The sequence below is a fragment of the Amblyomma americanum genome, chromosome 7 (genome assembly GCF_052857255.1).
Source record: "Amblyomma americanum isolate KBUSLIRL-KWMA chromosome 7, ASM5285725v1, whole genome shotgun sequence".
Classification (NCBI taxonomy): domain Eukaryota; kingdom Metazoa; phylum Arthropoda; class Arachnida; order Ixodida; family Ixodidae; genus Amblyomma; species Amblyomma americanum.
The window spans coordinates 115,726,301-115,748,776 of NC_135503.1; the positions used below are offsets into that span (position 1 = coordinate 115,726,301).

General features: G+C 43.1%; 2 protein-coding genes across 8 annotated transcripts in view; one reads left to right on the forward strand and one right to left on the reverse strand.

Moving 5' to 3' along the window:
- Positions 1–4,194, reverse strand: part of LOC144099502 (juvenile hormone acid O-methyltransferase-like) — a 49,132-nt gene extending 44,938 nt beyond the window's left edge. For 3 of the 4 annotated variants that reach the window (XM_077632854.1, XM_077632855.1, XM_077632852.1), the window contains exon 1: positions 4,067–4,194. The gene's annotated coding sequence lies outside the window, so the exon portion shown is untranslated. Of the gene's footprint in view, positions 1–1,091; positions 1,219–4,066 lie in introns of those variants that run through there. The other variant, XM_077632853.1, reaches the window with a different exon arrangement.
- LOC144099501 (beta-hexosaminidase subunit beta-like) overlaps positions 1–22,476 on the forward strand; it is an 86,134-nt gene that overhangs the window by 54,630 nt on the left and 9,028 nt on the right. For all 4 annotated transcript variants that reach the window (XM_077632849.1, XM_077632850.1, XM_077632848.1 and 1 more), the window contains one exon: positions 22,102–22,177. In XM_077632849.1, coding sequence (XP_077488975.1) covers positions 22,102–22,177 — 76 coding nt within the window. The remainder of the gene's footprint in view (positions 1–22,101; positions 22,178–22,476) is intronic.

The following is a 22,476-nucleotide window of genomic DNA, read 5'->3' on the forward strand; positions in this document are numbered from 1 at the left end:
ACGTACTGGGGCATCCCATTTTTTGGAGGTCAGCAAAAAAATAGTTCCCATAATTGTTTCTACAACACTGCGGAAAGCTGCGATCTGCCCGCAACTCAGCACCGGATCTATACTCATATCCAACATTCATATCCAGCATTCTCATACCCAACATTCTCGAACAAAAATTTTGAAAAGTGAAAAATTACAAGACACAGTTACAGAAATATTGAAATTAATGATTCATTCTTCTTATATGTAGCAAAATTTTTCTCTTAAAGTATTTCCATGTATCGTATCAAAAAGTTAAGCCTGCCATAGAAAACCAGTGGGGTATGCTTTTGACGATAGCAAAAACGTTAACAGAAGGAAAAATACGAGACTGCTGTCGGGTGATCTGCTGATATATTGATTGTTATAGTCAAATCTTACATCATATAAAAAAATTGCGTGCATAAACGGTTTCCCGTTCAAAAAATGATTTTGGCCCAGAATTGTTGGGTAACGTCCTCAATGTGTCGTCACGGACTCCTGACCAATCACAGGCGGCGGGCACGACCCACTGTGTGCCCGCGGCGCCAGCTGCATATTTCTGCTAATAAAGACAATTCAGACTTGTTTTTCCGTAATTTCGGTTCGATATTCGAGAACAAAGCATGAAAAACTGTAGGACGCCGCTGCAAGCTCGATTTCTTATCAAAAGTGTATCACTGTCCTTAAAAAGAAAGGATGAAATACCAGTTAGAAGGCTGTCCGGCAAGGCAACGCAATCTCTGTGCTACAGTTCACTGAGTGTTTGCAAAAGACATCCATAGGGTTGCAATTGAGAGAAATGACTGTAAAAGATCAGAGCGAACACCACTGGCAACACTGATTCGTAGACGCTGTCGCCCTGTTGAGTAATCTAAGGTGCGAATTTCAGCATATGTCTGAAAAACAAGGCGGGAAATCGCGATGCCTTCAAAGTGAATTCAAAGACAAATGAGCGCATCTTTAACAGTCTGGGAGAGGAGCTGCAGTTTATGATATGGAGCGAAAGATTGGAAGGAGTAAGAAATTACATGAATCTAACTCAAATGGTTGCCGCAGAATCGAAAAATGAAGAACATTACCTGAAGGGTATGAGTGGTTTGAGCTTTCGCAGGCGGACTAAAGTCCTTAACAGCAACGCATCGCTATGGTTAGAACGTGGATCATGTAGCAGGTGTATTTAGTACCTCAAAGTTTTTGAAGTAACTGTCTCTAGCGGCACGCCAATTATGAACCTTTTGCGCCATGTGGCCGTAATTGCCCTGTCAAAAACTTGAAGCCAGCTACAATGCCCTTCTCCATTTGAACGACAAGCATGCCGACCGTCTATGTGCTTTATTTGTTCGCTTCAGCCGAGCAGCTTTACTACCTCCATAGCCTTTTAGCGGTATGTTGTTTCATGCTGCGACAATCCAGTCGATGCTATGCACTGCCCGTAACAACAATGTTACTGGCAATCCTCTGTGCGGAATGCCTTTTTTTTAATTTAGATCAGCTGAAACGCTAGAAACAGATTACCTACGTATCACCACAGGAATGTACTTGTATTAACTAAAATGATTTCTCTTGCACATTCGTGGCATTTAAAACAGTGTATGAAAACTAGGTACAAACTCTCCCGACTGAGCGCCTGATTATCTTTGTACTTTCTTTGACAGCGTAATCATTGCAGGCACCCATGCCAATCATTGCCTTCCTCCCAAATACTATTGCTCCGGAAGAAATTCGCATTGTGTTGCTGTCGATTGTGAAGATTTATGTCGTTAATACCAACGAGTTGAAGTGTAGTTTTTTGGTGGAAATCGGTGCTTTCTATCGGTACCAAAGACTGCACAATGCTGCGCTCGCTGTATTTTACGTGTAACTGCAGTATACCGCTGCTGCAAACTTTACAAAGAAGCCCGAGGGGGAACCCGCATGGCGACACGAAATAGAAGCCCTCATTACGGTGCCAATACATGCGATCCTTTTCTATTATTTTGTGATGCACTCAGGGTACGTTTCAGAGAGGAAGCGTGGTTCATAAGAATAACGAGACTATAGGTAACATTTCTTACCAGAATATCCAGCGCATGAGGCCAAAAAAATGGTAAACCTAACAATCTTATTAGAATCCGAAGAGCATGATAAAACAATTAATGAATAAAAACAAAAACAGCACATGAAAACAGCATAACCAAATTAATGACCAGGAAGCAAAATAAATAATTAGGTAACGAGACTTGTAACGAGATTTTTAAACTGACTTATTATTAACACTTGTAATAATGCAGGCGCAGGTTCGATCCCGGCCGCGGCGGTCGAATTTCGATGGAGGCGAAATTCTAGAGGCACGTGTACTGTGCGATGTCAGTGTACGTTGAAGAACCCCAGCTGGCAAAAATTCCCGGAGCCCTTCACTACGGCGTCCCTCATAGCCTGGGTCGCTTTGAGACGTTAAACCCCCATAAACCATAATGTTGCAGGCAGAAAATTGCATTTATTACGTGTTCTTGGAAATTATTGCGCGTTTGTTACTTTATTGTAATGGAACATCGGGGGTTTTGTTGCTCACACGGAGATTTAAAAATTGAGGCCGCTGGTGAAATCCATCGGGAGCGAAGTTGAGAATTTTGGTAGTTGTGCTTGTGGAACAGGCAAACGCGGTTCTGCTTCCAACGGGGTGGCTAGTGGAAGGAGGTTTGAAGGTCTTTTCAAAGCGTTTTCATTTGAGTGACGCTAGCTGAGCGGCGGTGGTTAGCTAAAAGGAGCCGCATGATTCTGGGCAGTTTCTGACATCTATGTAGGAATACTTCAACAGCCCAATATTTTGGCCGTGTCCTCTGTTAGAACGAACAAAAATCATCGATAACCCTTACTGCTCACCGCTTCAGAGGGCTTCGAAGACACACAATTCACGTCGTGTTCCATCTTTGCGCGTCGTCTTTTATCTTCTACTTCGCGCCTCGCAACAATTGGTACAACTCTTCCCGCAGTTGAGTTATGCCCGGTTGTCTGCCGCCATGCACTGTATCGCGTTATCAGCCCATAACGGGATCCGAAAGATGATAAAAACTAAAAGCCGTGAAACACATCTACTCAGGGCGGTGTGTATAACCCAGGGTGGTGTGTATCCTTCTTCTATGTAAATTGTGGTGAAACCAATAAATGGTAATATCAGCGAAATATTTTTGCCTTTCAAACTTACCCCCCGGTGAAGAGTTTTGCAAGCTTTCTTTTATTATTCGTGCTGCTCTACCGAACACAAGAGTGCGGCATGTATTTTATTGAAAGCGTACCGATCATTTGTTTTTTCTTTATGTATTCATGTTTTAAGCGGGGCAATATAAAATCGTGGAACTATCGTCACGGCCTTGCGATATTTTATTGTTCTCTCATTGCCATAAAACGGGCCCATCCATCTTTAGTTCAAGAATGACGATTTCGCGGTTGGGAAAACATTGTAATGCAGTGAGTACTACTGAGACACACTGTAACCTACTAAGTATAACTGCAGAAAAGATCAAGAGGTCAACGGAGGATCAATCCGTAGCGGATTGATCCTAAAAGATAGGAATAAAAAGGTAGGAAGAAGGAATGAAAAGCTCCCACTAACCAACGGAGCATACTTGCGGCGAATGCTTTTAAGACTTGGGCTGTTAACAGACAAATAACCTCTGATATTGGCGGCGGTGCCTTGAGTCGGGGTGGAAGTTCGGCTAGTAGGCTTGATTGCGCAGTAGTTTTTCATGTAATAGTTTATTTATTTATAGTATCGCTTCAGGCTCTCATGCAATAATATAATACGCGAGATGAGAAGGGCAAGTCATTATGCACATAATGAAGAAAAGTGCCAGTAGTACCAGTACCTACTGAAACAACTACTCCTAGTCCACACGATACGAAAGACATAATAAACAACTGATTTTTCACGTAAATAACAAGCAGCTATACAAGTTGCGGTCGAAAAATCGCATAATTATGTACGTAACACTGTGATGAACATAGCGCAAATGCCCGGTTCTAGTATATTACTGTCTATCTCTGTGGTGAGCGGCACGCTATGTGCTTTACTTACCAGCGGTGCAAGAAAGGTGTCGGACAAAGGTGCTCCTGTGATCGTTTCGAGACACAGCCTTTCGGTTTGAGTCCCGCGTCGAAAACTGTCGCTACTCTTGCGTATTCGTCCTAAGCGAAACATTCTAGCAAAACATCGTGCGTAATATTTGCTTGCAAAGCGACGCCGCTTTGACGTCGGAGCTGCGTCGCGTTTATTTCCGCTGATGCCTGCACTTCACCCTGATGACGTACCCGCAATAGCCGCCTGTCTCGGCCCAAACCTCCCTTCTCCGAATTCACTGAGTCTCCTCTTTGAAGCCCTTTCTCTTTCCGCCAGGCACTGTTGGCGTGTCGCGGCTAAGGGGAACGACACGTTCTAATGCACTGAACGTACATTGCAGTTGTGGATTTTGTAATGCTGCGCTTCAATAAAGGAAAAGTTGCCATCTTCGGGTCGCACGTTTCAGAGGTGGAAAGCGGCTAGCGGGGTTTCCTCCTCTACGCGATGGCGGGTTTCCTCTTTGCGTTTGAAAACTGTGTGTAAGCAACATGATAAAGATGAAATGGCAACAGCCAAGCGCGTCTCCGAACGGGAAGTGTCGTGGGAGGCCTGCCTGGCTTGGTATAGCTGCAGTGAAGTTGGTTCCGCTGCTGCCATCTGAGCCATCGCTTGTTTTGGCGCCCTGCTTGCTATACGCACTGCACGCATTGTGCGCTCAGTCAAGTGTTGTGACAATGTGATATAATATGTAGTCACAATTTTAGGACGATGACTGACATCACGGGCCGCGTCCTGCGGAGCGCGCATTTCTTCTTCTTCTTCTTCACCCCAGGTATATGGCACATACCCACGTGGGGGGATTGGCCAAGGTGTAGAAGTTTCCATGGAAGATGATGACAAAAATGTAGCACCAATCGTGAATTTTGAAAAATCAATGAATAAAAACAAGAGAACAAAATTGACAGTTAAATAACAGACAGCATTTTGGTCAAAAAGAAGAGTTATTTTTTGTCTTCACATTTTCTTCTTCATGGTCTCCTCCGCCCTTACAAAAATTTCTGTACGCAGTCTGTAGGCTGCCCGTATACTTTTGTCAATAACGTCTATAGACTTTCTATAGAAAAATCCCAAGACTGGCCTATAAACTGCAAATCCTACAACAGTCTGTAGACAATCTAAATATATAAGACCATACACTTTTAACCAGAGAGCGTTAAGAAGCCAATGTCGCAGAAAAGCCGGCGTCGTCGTCGGCGTCGTTGACTGTGAGCGAGAAATCGACGAAACATCCCCATAGAAACAAGCTAGGTCACGTGACCTTGCGGCGTCATCGAAACTTGCCCACTGCATTGTGAGCAAACAGTCAACCGTTACAGGAGGCAATTAAATTAAGGGTTTGTCCCGAGAGGTTGCTCGAGAATAGCAACCTGGATCGTACAAGTCCCACAGGTGGCAGTGTCAACCATTCCAGGACAGTGGCGCATCGCTTAAACCCTGCACATTCCTTGTTCCACAATGACCAATACCTATTAACGCTATCGTGTCATGCCATTAACGCGGAGCTTAATGGCGATTTCCACTGGTCGTGTTGGAGCAGCTTTTCTTGCTCCGCGACGACGAATTCCCGTTCCACTGGTCGACCCGGACCGACCGCACGAATTCCGCTGGTGGTTTGGAGCAACTCCGTTCCGCACAGAGCGCACTAGGTTGATCCGCCGACCGGCGGCGGATCTCACCGGAACTTGTAGCCGGCGATGTCGTCACTTCCGAAACAAACAAGTGATTTTTGGTTATTTTTAGCGCGTGCAGGAATGTCAGCGGGAAACACTGAGCGCTGTTTCGCGCGCGCGCGTATGTCGTCTGCGCCATCTGCATCATAGCGATTATAACTCTCCATTATGGCATCGTATGGAATGGCAATAGCCCTCGCGTTGTCTGATGAGAGCTCGTCGGAATCTGAGTACGCACCCTCAGACAGCAGCAGCGACAACGAAAAGTACCTCTTCGAAGCATTTTTCGAGGAACATTTCGCAGAAGTCCCTGCGAGGCGCCCTAAAGTGATGGACTACATCAATAATATGGTGCACCTGTACTCTGAGGAAGAGGTAAGTACGTACGCTGTTCTGTACATGAAAAAAAATATGCGGCGATAATGCACTGAGGCCTTGTACAGCAGTTCATATATATATATATATATATATATATATATATATATATATATATATATATATATATATATATATATATATATATATATATATATATATATATATATATATGTGTGTGTGTGTGTGTGTGTGTGTGTGTGTGCGCGTGCGCGTGTGCGTGTGTGTGTGTGTGCGTGTGTTTGTGTGTGTGCGCGCGCGCGCGTGTGTGTGTGTGTGTGTGTGCGTGCGTGTGTGTGTGTGTTTGTGTGCGTGTGTGTGTGTGTGTGTTTGTGTGTGTGTGTGTGTGTGTGTGTGTGTGTGTGTGTGTGTGTGTGTGTGTGTGTGTGTGTGTGTGTGTGTGTGTGTGTGTGTGTGTGTGTGTGTGTGTGTGTGTGTGTGTGTGTGTGTGTGTGTGTGTGTGTGTGTGTGTGTGTGTGTGTGTGTGTGTGTGTGTGCGTGCGTGTGCAGTTCCGCAGGAACTTTCGTGTGTCCAGGACAGTGTCGATGTTACTCACCGAAGGTTTTGAGGCGTCCCCAGTAAACCCTCGTTCCGACAACGGTGGTTCGCCGGCCAAAACAGCTGAGGAACACGTCCTGACTTTCCTTTGGTAAGTGCGCGACGAACTTGTTAATTCAGATGCACCGGTGGTGAACCAACGTGCGCTTCAGCTCAGTTAACTGTATAACCAGCTTTAGCAATCAAATGCAGTGTGAACCATGTTTATTCGCGATATAAACGTTGCGCCAAATAACAGCGAAAAAAGTTTCTGTGCCCACAGCCTCAGTGTGCGATATGTTGCACCTGTGACTATTTCAATCGCCCACGCGATGTGAACTTCACAGCTATAAAGCCAATTTTCCAAATTCCGGCAATTGACTGAAAGTTTTACATTTAGCATTCATATCATAACGCAATTTTTTTCCTGCTTTTCAGGTATGCGGCTAATAAGACCTGCTTAAGGGACGTTGCTGGCCGTTTTGGGCTTGGCGAGACGACCGCGTTCCGGATTATTGAGCGCATGATGGAGTACCTGCGAGAAGTGGCCAAGACAGTTATTTCATTTCCAGCCGACTTGGAACAGCTGGCGAAAAACTTTGAGCAAGTAAGACTACTCCTCAGAATGTCTTTTAGAATGTTTTATTGCGGGTACATTGTGTACAGAACAGCTTCTTCGCACAACTGCCCCAGTAACTCCACACCAAGAAAACAAAAATACTCAACAGTAGCACAAAAACAAGTTGCACTTATGCTAACTGTAATCAACTGCAGACAGAATTCTAGGTTAATGCATGTACAATAGAATGGCATATGCTTAAAATACTGATCACCACACAGTGTTCATTTGCAGCTATCACAGTGCGGTTAGCAGTCACGCAAATGCATTGTTCAGTAACAAATGCATCCGAGATTCTATTGACTATTCAGGTACAAGTAGTAAAGTGAAGCGACATGAAAGAAGTATGTAAACAATGACTGAGCATAAAACAAAAAAGAATGCAAAATATATAAGCACTCAATAGCACTATGTAGTTGTACTCGGACAGAAGCATGATGAAGGAGATCAAATCAGCAGTCAGGTAACGTACCCTGATCTGAAGTTGTTCACCTAGCTTGAAAATGCTGTGAATAATATGCAGCTTGCATATTATTTGCTTCAAAAACATTACATATACATGTCACTAGTGAGCAAATAAAAAATATTGCAAAGGCAAACAAAAATACCACTGAGTGCAAAAACATATTAAATCACAAATTAACACTTCAGCTCGACTACTGATCCGGAGTTCCCGGGTTCGAACCCGACCGCGGCGGCTGCGTTTTTATGGAGGAAAAACGCTAAGGCGCCCGTGTGCTGTGCGATGTCAGTGCACGTTAAAGATCCCCAGGTGGTCGAAATTATTCCGGAGCCCTCCACTACGGACCTATTTGTTCCTCTCTTCTTTCACTCCCTCCTTTATCCCTTCCCTTAAGGCGCGGTTCAGGTGTCCAACGATATATGAGACAGATACTGCGCCATTTCATTTCCACCAAAAACCAATTATTATTTATTATTAAGTTGATAAAAATGGAGACTAGCGTTCAGCGTGCCACGTTGGTGGCCACAGTATAATATCAGTTTAATGTGCAAAGCCCTGGGGAAGCAAATTTGTTAGGGCATGTGTATTGAATTTATATTATTGCAAGTCAAAACACATTTTTATCCAGTCGGTCGTGTCTGGAAATAATGCAGGCTTAGAATATGGCCTCATAGCGAACAATTCATTAAGATGAGTAACATATAAAACTTTCAGAGTTGCGTCTCCTTGTTGTCACATTTTTGGTAAATAGAGGCATACACGAAAAATACGCCTATGGGTGATTAAAGTGGTAAACTGAGCTTGACCTGAAGTTTTTGTTTTTTAATGCAGGTGTCTGGTGTGCCTTGTACCATTGGCTGCATCGACGGCTCCTATATTAGCCTTCACTGCCCGGCGAACAAGATCCGGTCAACCTATATCAACAGACACATGAACATCTTACTGACGGCACAGGCATGCTGTGACAACAACAAAAAATTTGTGGAGGCTACCGTAGGAAACCCCAGCAAGATCCATGATGCCCGAATATTTGAGAAATCAAGATTCTCAAAAAAGCTGACACATGTCTGTGCGGATGGACGATTTCATGTTCTCGGTGAGCCGTCTACCCGCTCAGAGAGTTTCTATTGAATCCTTTAAAAAATTATGGAAACCTGACTGAGAGAGAAAACACATTTAACATGAAGTTGTCTGCTACGCGGGCTCGGATAGAGAATGCTTTCGCTGCTTTGAAGGGTCGGTTCCGCCAGTTGCTGCATGTTGACTTTTTTTTGTTGTAGACAAAATGAACAAGTTCATACTGGCATGCTGTGTTTTGCACAATCTCTGCATCGACTCTGGAGACAATACTGTGCCACCGATTACGGACGATGGCTCATCGAATGCAGAGTGGAAGGGTATGCCTCCTGATGACAGTGAAAGCTGCAGTCCATTTACAGCCACAGAAGCTACACTCCGCCGTCAAGGAAAACTGAAGCGAGAGGAAGTAATGCGAGCCATGAACGTGTGAACAAGAAAAAAACTACCCTTTTCCCACATTTTCTGTCAATGCTTTTGCAAATATACTCTCAATCTGAACCGAATGTCTTGCGGAGTAGTTTCATTTTTTTTTCTGTGCATTTGTTCTTTCTTCCTTAGCTTTTCTTTTTTTCTCTACTTCTGCTTATCTTGCTGCTTCCCTCTCTGCTCTTTTTTTTGCCTTCTGCTCCTCTAGTTCTTGAATTTTTTGAAAAAAAAAATAACCCATATCCACCATTCGAGCCGTGCTCGGCCTGTGTCGTCTTTTCAGAGGAACCTCATCTTCTTGTGTGGCTCCTTGTTGATTAGCGTCAACATAGGTCGGTTTTGAGGGCTAAGGGGCAATTTCTGGGAAACAATGCCTTGGGAATCTCTGACAACCTCGGGCTCAAAGCCGTCGTCGAGCCACTTAATTTTCTCTAGTTCATCGTCAAAGGGCACATCTTGCGGCGAATTGCCCAACTTGCTGTCGCTGGCTTCGGCAGTTCTTTTTCTTTCGCACACGGTCTTGCACCTGGTGCAGCCCTTCTCTGCTGTTCTCACTCCTCCTAGAGTTTTTCGTAGTTCCATGGCAATTTTTTTGAACATTGCTTTTGTGTTCCTGAATTTTTTAAGAGCCCCAACTTGTGCAATGTATGTGGCGTATAAAGCAAGAAGTAATTTAGTTTCTCCTCCTGTCCATTCGCAGGTATGAGCTGGAAAAAGAGACACTAATTAATGTCCAGCCACGCTCACAAGCATCAATGCTTAAGCAGGCTCGTTACTATCACCTACAATTGCCTGGAAATAAATTATTATTATTATTATTATTATTATTATTATTATTATTATTATTATTATTATTATTATTATTATTATTATTATTATTATTATTATTATTATTATTATTATTAGTGGAAGGAAATACAATATCCACATACCACGTGTTACTTGAATGCCACTTGGCTCTGCCCCGTGAGTGTGGCCATGCGAGGGGCCAGGCCGTCCTTCTGCACCAGGAACTGCAGTGGCGCAAGAAGTTTTCTTTGCTGTTGATTACAGTGCAAATCTTATATGAACTAGCAAGAGGTTGGGTGCTTCAAGATATATAGTAGCACGTCTATGACTGGCCAAACATAGTAGATTGCTAAAAGATTGAAGGACACAGTGTGAAATAAAAAAGTTCTATGTTTGTAATTAAGGTGAAATCAAATATCTCACCAACTGTAAACTTATAAATTAAAGAGTGGAATCCGGTACCAGGCACTAATCCATAAAATATATCGCGTCAAGCAGTGAGAGACTCAGCAGCCTTCAACCAAAGTAGGTTAGAGCACACTCACTAATTTCTGGTGACACCTCCGCATTACCAAGCTCTGCTCCTGCCTCTGCACAAATATTCACATATTCACGCAAAAAGGTTTAGAGTTTATTCGGTACGGTCCATATATATATATATATATATATATATATATATATATATATATATATATATATATATATATATGGTGTCTACAGTAATATGAAAATGCCTTAACGACAAGTATTTCGATTGTGACCGCTGAAAACTTTAGCCTCGCACACCGCACAAGCAGCGGCGCAGATAAGGGGCTGCATCTGTCAGCACCACAACGAAGTAAGCAAACCAAAGGATAGAGCCGCAGCGGCTACCCTGCTCCGGCCGTCCCCCCCCCCCCCCCCCCAACCCCCCCAAAAAATTTGACATGCAACGTCTGTTTGCAATCGTTGCGCGAGCATAGCAGTCGGTACACACTTCATGCCGGCTGACAACATATGACTGACTAAGAAATCTAGATGGGCGAGCTGCTAAACGTCGCACCGTAAACCGTACACTACCGTAAGCACTCTGCAGACATGCGATATATATTCATTTATGAACTTACCTAGAGCATAACTGTGCTCCTCGTTGCCTACGAGGTTCACCGAACTTCGGTGCACCTCAGGGGTGACATGAACAAAGCCACTGGTAGGTTCCATCGCGAAAGAAGTGCCTGCTCACCGCTATACTCGCCGCCTCTCATCGTCTGCTTACACGTATTCTGGAGCGGGAATTGACGGACCTCAACTTCCGGAACGAGGACTTCCGCTGCGCCCTCTACATGTTCCACTGGTCGACAACGGTCGCGGTTCTCCGAGGCGGTTTGGGGCGATCTTTTACGATTAGAGCGCATCGCTTCGGATCCACCAGTGGAATTCGCCATAAGTGTCCCCTCCAACTTTTAGTATACTTTTGTTTTTAGACAGTCTATAGACTATGAATAGACAAAAAGAAATAACTATAGAACGACAGTGGAGCCAATAAAATGTCTAAAGAAAGTCTATTAACCATTTTTATAAGGGAAGGCATAGAGGAAAACAATACGAGTAGGAAAGCCGAGCTGGTACCATTTCTTGCGCCCTTTGGTAGTAGTCAATAGTCGATAAGTTTATTTTCCAGGTTCAGCTGGAGGGTTTCCTGGCAAAAAAGCTGCCTGGGCAGCTTGACTGGGTCTAGGAAACCCCTACAAGCAGTAGCACACGAGCGGTACAGGACATTTTGCAAAACCAGTCACATATACAGTAGTAGATTAAATAATGAAAACACTCGACACATATATATGCTGACTCGAATAAAGTTTAAAAATGAGAACACTGAAAAGGTCATACATATGTTGAAATAAAAATGGTTTAACGCTCAAGCAAACGTTAAACAATCAACAAGTGAAGGCATAGAATGAAATTTGAACAAACATTTCCGCAGCCCAGCTTTTGTATATCCCGTTGTATGTTGATATGTTTTTTAAAACATGGGGCAGTTTATAAGACAACATTTGTAATTTATAATCGGTTGAAAACGGGGTATGTTTTATGAGTTAGTGCTTCTTGTATGTATGTTAGCACGACGCGTGTACAAAGATGCTAAGGTAGCGTAAAAATTGGCAATTGATGCCGTGGAAAAATAATTTTTTGCAATAACTTAAAATTATACAAAAGATCGACGCGGACAATGTTATGTGCTTAGAGGGTGTATTTGGTGGTTGTCATGTCATCAATATTGGGTTTTATTCGAACGATTATCTTTTGAAATAATAGAAGCTTATTTAGGTTTTTTTAATCATTGTGGCCCATACTAAGCTACAGTAGTTAAGGTGAGAAAAATATTGCATAATAAAATTTTTAATTTACATTACAAAGCTAAAGTTTCACGGCATCGCGGAAGGGCTGCGCAGACCGAAGAGAGTTTTTTGCAGAGGTTTTCGACGTGGGCATCCCAGTTTAAATTAAACGAAAATTGTACTGCAAGGATCTTGTGCTCTTCAACAATTTCTATTTCCTGGTTTTCAAAGTTGAGCCTGCAATTGTGTGTTGTCGGTTAGTTTCTAGCGCGACATATTTTAGCTTTGGAATTTGTAGGATTTATCTTACATTTATTCATCATTGAGCACCTAGATAATTTACTGAGTATATCATTACATTTCACAATTAAATCGTTAAGGTTATGGCCTGAAATAAGTATTGTGCTATCATCGCCGTATTTTACAAAATCAAAGGATCTATGCTAACAATATCATTTATGTATGCATTAAACAAGAGGGGTCCCAGTACGCTCTCTGATAGACAACTGATAGGCAAAAGGGAAGAAAGTTCATTATCTACAGGCACCGACTAACTTCTGCTTTGGATATAGCTTTCAAGCAAACTCAGCGGTTTACAACGGATACCGTACATTTGAAGTTTGTTAGCAAAAATCGAATGGTTTAACCAATAAACGCCTGACTGAAATCAAGAAAAAGGCGCATCATACGCAAGTTCTCATTAATATTGCTCAAAATAATTTATTTCATTGTTAGTAGGGCTGGTTCTGTGGATTTATTAGTCTTGAAACCAAATTGAGACTCAGTTATTACCCTATGTTTGTCAAAAAAACTTAGTCATTCTTGAGGAAATAACCTTTTCCACTCCCTTGGAAAACAAAGGGAGTACTGAAATTGGCCTGTAATTTGCTGGTACATTTCGGTCGCCCCCTTTATAGATTACAGACACCTTTACGATTTTCATTCCGTTGGGGAAAACCCTGCATTCCATTGAAAGAATATAGATGTGAGAAAGGAAGGGACAAATTGTGGGTAAGTCATATATCAGTGGTTTCATCTGCATGGTATTGATATCTAAGGCTTTGCTGTTACTAATTCCCATGTGCACATTATAAACCTCATTTTCATCAGTAGGCTCGAAAAATAGTCTCGCTAACCTGACTGGGTAACCGGCGATATTAGCGTCCGTACGATCTTGAGATGAAGAAATGTTATTGAGGAAATGTTTGTTAAAATATTCTGCGAGTGCTCTTCCTTTTATTTCCTTGATGCTTAATAGCATAGTTCTTGCAACATAGTTATTCACACGGCGACCTAGGACATCGTTTAAAGCTTTCCAAGCAATATCAGGTCTCCTTGAAGTGACGGTAGAAAAGACCTGCTGATAATATTAATTTTTTCCTTTCCGTAGCTCCGAGTTTAATCAGATTCTTAACTTTTTAAAGAAAAGAAGTACATCTTCTACACGTGTTCGAAGGAACAGTTGATACAAACGATTTTTGTCCTTTATCATTTTGAACAGTTCTCGCGTAATCAATAGTTTCCTTATCTTTTTGGAAAAAGTTTACTTTTCGAGTGGAAAGTGCTTCAAATAAAGACGAAGGAAATGGTGAAAAAATAAGTCGTACGCATCATTGACGTCCGTTTTTTTCAGCACACAAGAGAAGTTGAAGTTTGTAATATCGTGCTTAAATACTTCCAATGAGGCGTCTGTGATGTGCTGTACACTATTGGTCTCGTTCACATTGTTCGCTTAGCATGCTTGTTTTGAAAGACGACAAACACCGGACTGTGATCAGGGGTGTCGGCCTACGTCCACCAATTGACCGCGTAGGCCATTGGTTTTGTGACCGCCTAGACCAATTGTGGTTCGCCCTTCGGCACTGTGCCCGAGTTGCATGGTGACGCATCAGGTTAATAATATGGGCTTAAATGAAAAGCTTCACTATTGAGAAGTGACGTTCTCTTGCACTCTTACCTTTCTACACGCATTTCAAACTCATTATGCACCACATAAGCTTTCCGAATAAACCCGACAGCCGTTTAAACTATATCCGGGTTAAAAACAACGGGTTATTGACATAGGATTAATGGCTGTTTGTGTGCGAGACGGTTCTCTTGACCAAGGAATACTTCGTGGCAGGGCGCGTCGCATTAATTTCAAGCACCTGAGGTGTCGGTGCGCTTCCCAGTATGTCAGAAAGAAGCTTCGCCGCCAAACTTGACCACAGGCAGCCAACTTCAATTTTGGCGCACCGGCAATTTTTAGGTTTACTCTGCTGAAGCTAAAGAGCCTGAGGTGACTGCTTCAGCGAGTGTGTACTCTACCACGCAGGTCCGGTAAATGGCGGCTTGCGTTCGCAGTTTTTACTGGGTAGCCGGGGAAATTTGTGCCCCACAGGGTGAGAAAGACGCCCCGGGGGCAGTGACGCTCGAAAAACAATAGTCGTCACGTCGGGCGCTCCCCTTCACTGCTTGCGTCGCACTTAGGTGTTTTGAAAATGAAAAAGCGTTGACAAAGAAACGTCTGATAGAACGGGAGCCTGAGGGCAAACACCGACAGCGCACAGCGTCAGCTTTTCTGCGAAGTCGCGTTGACCGAGGTATACGAATGCGCAGATACTGCTGTGACCCTCAGCAGTCTGCTGTTGTGGCCATTCAATTTTAAATGAATTAAACGCGAGAACTAAGAACAAAAAATTGAGCGCAAAATTTAAGCGGAATTAACGTAAGCCATCTTTCTTGCATATTTGCACAATCCCATTTTTACGTAGGCTTTCATATGGTGTCCTGAGAGAAATTTGTATGTTCTTGTGAATCGGAAGCACTGCGTCGATGAAATATAAATAATTTCTCACCTTTTATGCGCACTGCTGCCTTGCATTCTTGCAGTTAGTGGAGTTCTGAAGTTACAGTAAGTCGAATTCAAGAACTTTATAAATAAATTTTTGAGGTCTTAGTTTGTGATGTTGCACAAAAATGGCGGCTGAAGCACCACATTGAAGAGCTAAAATGAAGCTCTTCAGGTCAGCTGAAAAGAGAAAAAACATATCAAACGCATTTAGGAAACGCGACAGTGTCGCGACGCATGTGCCCAGAAAACAAGCAGAGTGCGGCTTACTACACAAATTGAAAAATTTACGTGAATAATTAGTAGGTCACAGCCGGAGTCTAGAATACTTTTGCTTACGGGACACAGTGCATGCATCACTGCATTATAAACAAGGACAATATTTAAACGAAGTTAGTGAGAAAGTAATATTTACCCTTTGTCCAACATAGGTTGATCACAGTGAAGTTTCAGAGACCGAAGAGACAAGAAAAAAGCTTAGTATATATATATATACTATATATACTATATATATATATATATATATATATATATATATATATATATATATATATATATATATATATATATATATATATATATATATATATATATATATATATATATATATATATATATATATATATATATATATATATTGCCGTTGCTTTTCTGCCAGAACTTACGAACTTACAAAGCAACAAAAACCTTTAAAGCTGGTCACTTTCTGAAGGCTCATGAGATCATAGTTTTTGTCATTACAAAAAAAAAAATTCACGCAGCATGGGTGCAAACGCAATTGGCAGCTTTTGACTATCTCTGGAAGAACTCATCCTTTAACTGTACTCTCAGCACAGCACAGCCCTGCGCTGAAGTGAGAGTTAGAAACGTTCATTTTGACTTCCGTTTTTCTTGCTTTCCACCGTGCAACCAATCGAAACATTTTCGGCTGTTTCCGTCTCCTCCATGCGACGGGAGTCAAGAGCGCGAATAAACATTGTAGAACATGTGAGTTACGCAACCCTATGAAGTGCATCACAGCTTCGCATGAGAGCAGGCCCATGAGCTCATTTAGGACGCTGTTTCGCAGGTAACTTTACCTCATTCACAACTCTGAAAGTTTTAAACATATTTCCAAATGAATCAGGCCTACTCTGGAGGCTTCAGAAGGGTTTCATTGCTGTCATACAAATTAATACTTTATACACAATGGAACAAAGAGAAAACATAGGAGCACCGGATGTTTTTAGTCCAGAGCTGTCCTGAATACTACTCCTGTATTTTGCGCTGGTTCCGTAATGTATTATACACACTAACTAGCCCGCATGGCTACATTGTTACCACCCCACTGCTTCAAGCCCTCCGAGATCTGACGACGCTTAAAACCTCATAAAACAATTTGCCAGTGCTGGTTTTTTTTTTTGCGTACAACAGTTTTTGACGGGCAGTACCTGCTGCCGCGTTTTTTTCTAGCCACGCTAATAACTTAATTGATTGCCCAAGTGCCTCAGAATTGCCCATTATACGTTCTATGTCGAAAGAGACAGCTGGTTGGATATTTGCAGACCGCCTACACAGATATTTCGATAGCAGTTTTATCTAGTGCGACGGGGAGGAATCGACAAATGGAAAATGTCCTTTTGTCTTCACACAGGGGAGAGGCTAGCACGTCGCTCAGTCATCATTTCTCAGCGGACGGGCAGTGTGCATGACGGTTGCGCGTCGCTTTGTTTCCTCAAAGCTGCACCTGAAAGGCTCAAGTGGACGCGGAAATAATTTTTGACCAATGTTCGTTCTAAGTTATCCTCATTGTTCTCAGGGGAGTCCTTCGGGCCATTAAGACATTTTATTCTGAACACAGCGGCACATGCTTTCCGTGAGCCCCACACAGGAGTACCACTTGTCCTGGGTACCGGTCACTGAATTAGACACGAATCTGCGTTTTTTTATTACTGTCGGGGGCGAAGGGGGGGGGGGGGGGGGGGGGGGGCTAAGAAGGTGCCTTGCTCAGAGTCGTTTCAAATGCCGACTTAAATTCGGGCACCTGTTTCATTTGGGAGCGGCGCTTGTGCAAACGGCTATCAAGTGATGTCTTCATTATTACACGTGCTTCCATAACCACTATTTCACCGGCCTCGTAACAACAGTGATGTATACTACTAAGTACACACTCAACACACCTTTCTATGTTTTTTTTTCCTATAGTTATGAGCCGTATTCCACAATTGCATCATTTTCGTATTTGATGTTCTCAACTAAAGTCTTAATTCTAAGTTGCTACAATCTTCAAAATCAGTCTGACACATTTTGAAAGTGCGGTATCGATTCAGTGTTTGTTGCTTTTTGCCGTACGAATGTTTCTGACAGCTCGTCTTAGAAATTGGCCGATTATTCCTAATTTTCAGAAATTCTTCAGGAAAACGAAGCAAAAGAACTTCTGGAGACCGAGCAGGCAAATAGTGATCGGAATACGGAAAAGAAGAGCGGTTGCCATGAGCGACGTTTCTCTGAGCACGAACGCAGATCTTCGAACCTGGAAAACTGCGCCTGGCAGCTGCTTTCCTATTCGTAAATGACGAGAGGGTCCTTCGAAAAGATGAAAAAGCCTTGTTGTCACCCGTTCTTGTGAAACAAACGGTTTTTGATCGTGGCCTATCAATTAATTGTATGGCCAAAATGTGGCTGTGCAGCGCTGATAAATATGCTGCAGGTAAGAATTTCCTCTGTTAAAACTGTGTTTTGATGCGGAAACTCCCGAATAACTTCCACTATGACAAAAAAACAACAACAAAGCTCTTCTCCCTTTAAATTGCTTTTATTTTTCTACCGCACAGCATCAAGTTCCCTTACGGCCTTAACCCTGCTGACAAAAAAAAAAGGATTTTTTTTTAATTGCGGTGAAGGATGCTGGGAAGGTTCCTGTCTTCGAGTCGCAGCGCTCGAACACATGCCTCTATCACCATCAACAGTAGCAGCCCTGTTTATGTACAGTGAAAGACAAAAGCCTCTCTCACTCGATCTCCAATGTCCCTGTCCTGCGCTACCATGGCCATGCTACACGCAGTCCAAGCATACAACCCCCCCCCCCCCTTCCCTGCCCCTTTTATTTACCTAATCTCATCCGTACACATAGCATTAATCCGTGTTCGGCAGAGCTAGGTGGGTGCCCATGAATCCTGGCTCAAAAATCTATAAGTGGCAAAGCCGCGGCCTACTGCCAGCCAGATCCAACCACGACTAATGTGTGAGCGAATCAATGACCATGGCTATGTTCCACTGAGAGTCAGTTTAGTCGTACCAAGATACCAAGCAAATATGTGAAGGTGCTAAGAAGGCCTTGAGGCCCTTACTGGGGCACTCGAATGACGTTTGTGAGGTAGAGGGGTGCGATGAGCCATACGGCGATTCAGGCTATTGAAAAGTGACTGTAATTAGGGACCAGGCCTGTACAGCAGCAGGTCTTTTGCTGGCAGTAAAATTTCAATAGAATCTTTATAGAACAGTAAAAGTGACGGTAAACCTAAATGAATCAGACGTGAAATGACTTAACACAGGTGAGATCCAAGTGAAGCCTTCTTCAAAAGCTCAGATTCACCTGATCCAAGTGAAGTTTTTTCAAAACCTAGTAATAATAATAATAATAATAATAATAATAATAATAATAATAATAATAATAATAATAATAATAATAATAATAATAATAATAATAATAATAATAATAATAATAATAATATAATAATCTATAATTGAGTCAAAGTGTTTACTTTATTTTTAACTTCCTTTCATACCTTCTTATATACTGCCGATGTTCCCAAGTCTCTTAAAGGTGATAGGAACTCTTCCTCACCACTCCGAATATTATGACGTCGATGGTGCATCAGAAGCCCTATTCCTTAGCTTAGAAAGCAGTCCTTTGGGCTCAACGATTACCAAATCGACGGATCACCGGAGCGCGGAATGGCAACTAGGGAATTGGCGGTTCTAGTACATGCCGATAACGAGTGGGTCAGGCCGTTCAGCAGACATCGCCTGCAGATAACTATCTTTTTTATTAATTAAATGCTATATAGAGTAGAAGTGTTGAAATCGCTGCCCAGACCACAGCTCTAAAAAAGGACACGTGCCGATGTCGTGCACGGCTGGCCAACGCCGGAGTCAACACTGTGGCATTCCGACGCTTGCAGAGCTGCGCACTTGACAAGAGTAGCTGTGTGGTCCTGTGCGGTGCGCTGCCAGGACTCCGGTCGTTTGTAACTTCTGTTAACCTTTTTTACTCGGCACTATACACCTAGTAATGGTATGGAGGTGTTACAGTTTTTCTGGATCTTTCGTTGCATCGTATAAGTCGATTCTCCAAATCGTTTTCTCCACAGCACGTATTTTGCAAGTGAATAGCGTAAACCCTTCGCCTCGACAAAAACTCCATTTGTTGACGGGGCTGACACCTTTAATGATGTTCAAATAATTTCTTTTTACGTTTCTGACAATGAACGAAACGCCAAGTAAGAGAACGTTACATGCATGTTGTGGAAATCAGCTATTTGGGTGGGCCCTCATTCCAGCGGCCCGTTGGCTTTTGCCGCCGCTCTTGCTCGGATCACCAGCGAAAGCTGGTCTTCCGATTGTGAGCTGGACAGCGCCCCCTCCCAGTAGTCAGTTTTTGGGTTATTGGCTCTTGGAATACCTAGATTCTTCAAATATGCCCGTACCATGTGGCATAAGTTAGCCACTTCACCTTCGGGCTTTCTTTTGAGCTTAATGCGCCTGTACTAGTAGCAGTATAAAACTTTATTTCGCAAAAAGGCAAGGGGGTCATCTCACAAAATGTACTGAGCTTCAACGGCGTCACACTAGCGCAGCCGTTTGCTTGACACAAGAGATCACCTTATTTGCCCATTTATTGTACCCTCATGGCGGCTAGAATTTTGTGACGTGAGGGGACAGAACTCAATACAGCAATACATAAAAACGCAGCGAAAGCGGAAATGTGTTGCAAGACTGCACATTCTTGAATAGAAAAGGACACTGAGTTTAAAACGCTAGTTAGTGCAGTGCAAAACTAGAGGTGATCTTGAAGGCCGGTTGCAGGGCGCAATATGTCATACCACTCTTAGTGAATGACTTAAAGGAATATAGGTGCCACATTTTACTCGCGTGTTTTCTTCTTTCAAATGCTGCGTTAAACATTAAAATACATGGGCCATTCGCTGCTGTTCTTATTGAGCCACCAAATTATTTGTAATTGAATTTCATCTCTTCTGCTCTTTCGTGTCGGCATCATGACCGAACGATGGCAAGGACATGTAAGGTTTGTTTAGGTGACGTGAGGCGTGGAAAAAGCTGCACTACAATTGCTGATACGCAGAACTAAATTCATTACAACGCTTAAGCCAGCCGGCTTAACGAGCTATCATGACAACAAACGACGTGTGAGCAGTTACGTTAGTTTTTTTATGCCTCATGTGAGCTAAATAAATTGGTTTTGGGGGGAAAGGAAATGGCGCAGTATCTGTCTCATATATCGTTGGACACCTGAACCGCGCCGTAAGGGAAGGGATAAAGGAGGGAGTGAAAGAAGGAAGTAATAGGCGCCGTAGTGGAGGGCTCCGGAATAAGTTCGACCACCTCGGGATCTTTAACGTGCACTGACATCGCACAGCAGACGGGCGCCTTAGCGTTTTTCCTCCATAAAAACGCAGCCGCCGCGGTCGGGTTCGAACCCGGGAACTCCGGATCACTACACACAACTCACATATTTCTGCCATCGTTCGGTTGATGCAGCCGACACCAAAACAGCGTGGGAAGAAATTGAATTATAAATTGTTTTTGTTTTCTGAAAATTGGTTTTGAGGAAAGGGAATAGTGCAGTAACTGTTTCACATATCTCGGTGGACACCCGAACCACGCCTTAGGGGAAGGGACAAAGGAGGGACTAAGAGAAAAGAAGAAAGAGGTGCCATAGTGGAGGGCTCCGGAATAATTTCGACCTCCTGGGGATCTTTAATGTGTACTGACATCGCACAGCACACGAGCGTCATAGCGTTTTGCCTCCATAAAAACGCAGCCGCCGCGGTCGGGTTCGAGCCCGGGAACTCCGGCTTAGTAGTCGAGCGCCGTAACTACTGAGCCACCGCGGCGGGTATTATAAATTATTTAGTTCGTGGTTCATGGAAGTTTAATGTACCAAAGGGACTCGGGCTATGAGGGACGCCGTAGTGAAGGGCTCCGGAAATTTCAACCACTTGGGGTTCTTAAACGTGCACCGACATTGCACAGTACACGGGCCTCTACAGAATTTCAGGCCCCATCGAAACTCGACCGCCGCTGCCGGGATCTAACCCGCGTCTTTCCGGTCAGCAGCCGAGCTCCATAACCACTGAGCCACCACAGCGGCTTTTATAAATTATATAGTGCTCGTGGGTGCAGACACCATGGCGATCCATGTATTCCTCTGTCGTATGAATCATTACGAAGAATAAAACCTGCACTTAAGCCTTCAATGTCCCTTTAAAATAATGTTTAGTACGAAAGATTATTTGTTCTTCTTGCCGGTAACTTCTGTGGGACAATGAGGCGAAATTGTTAACGATGAAGGATGAGCCAGCACAGCTGCAATCAGTGGGAGGGAGGGGGAGGGGATTATTCATGGGCGTTACACAGCTGTATGATTCCAATAAAGCGGAATGGAAACTTTTGAATTTGCACTGTATGAGGACATCTGTACATGAATCTCCCTTCTGCTTTGGTATGGCACCATTTAGCACCGTGTAGCAGCAGGTTTGCTGGCACAACTATCGCGATCCAGCCGACTGCGCTTCCTGCAGCCGTGCGGGCACCTTTTTTAGCACCTGAATAGACGATTTTTTTTAACGAAAACACGCGAACAACCGCTATTTCTATTTGCAGACTATTTCAGATCCCTTATCGATTGCGGAAGGCGGCCGTCGTGGCAGACGAGATACTTGAACGCTGGAACATCACAGTAAGTGATATCCGCTTGTTTTTGTTTTATTTAATGAAGGGTTTTTTGGCGTTCCCCAGCCTTCTGAATGCATGACTATGCTTTTCAAGAAACGCATATTGGTTAGTCGGCCATCTTAAGGTTCATGTTCTTGAACTAAATGCCATTAACACTTAACAAGCCAACCTAGTGAAGATCATCAACCAAATGATTCTCAGCGCATAAAGCCTTAAATGTTTAAGTTCTGTGTGGTAAATAAAGGTTAGTTATATTCGTAAATAACAGAAAAGCTTAATAAAGGGCTTATTTGAGGTGTAAAC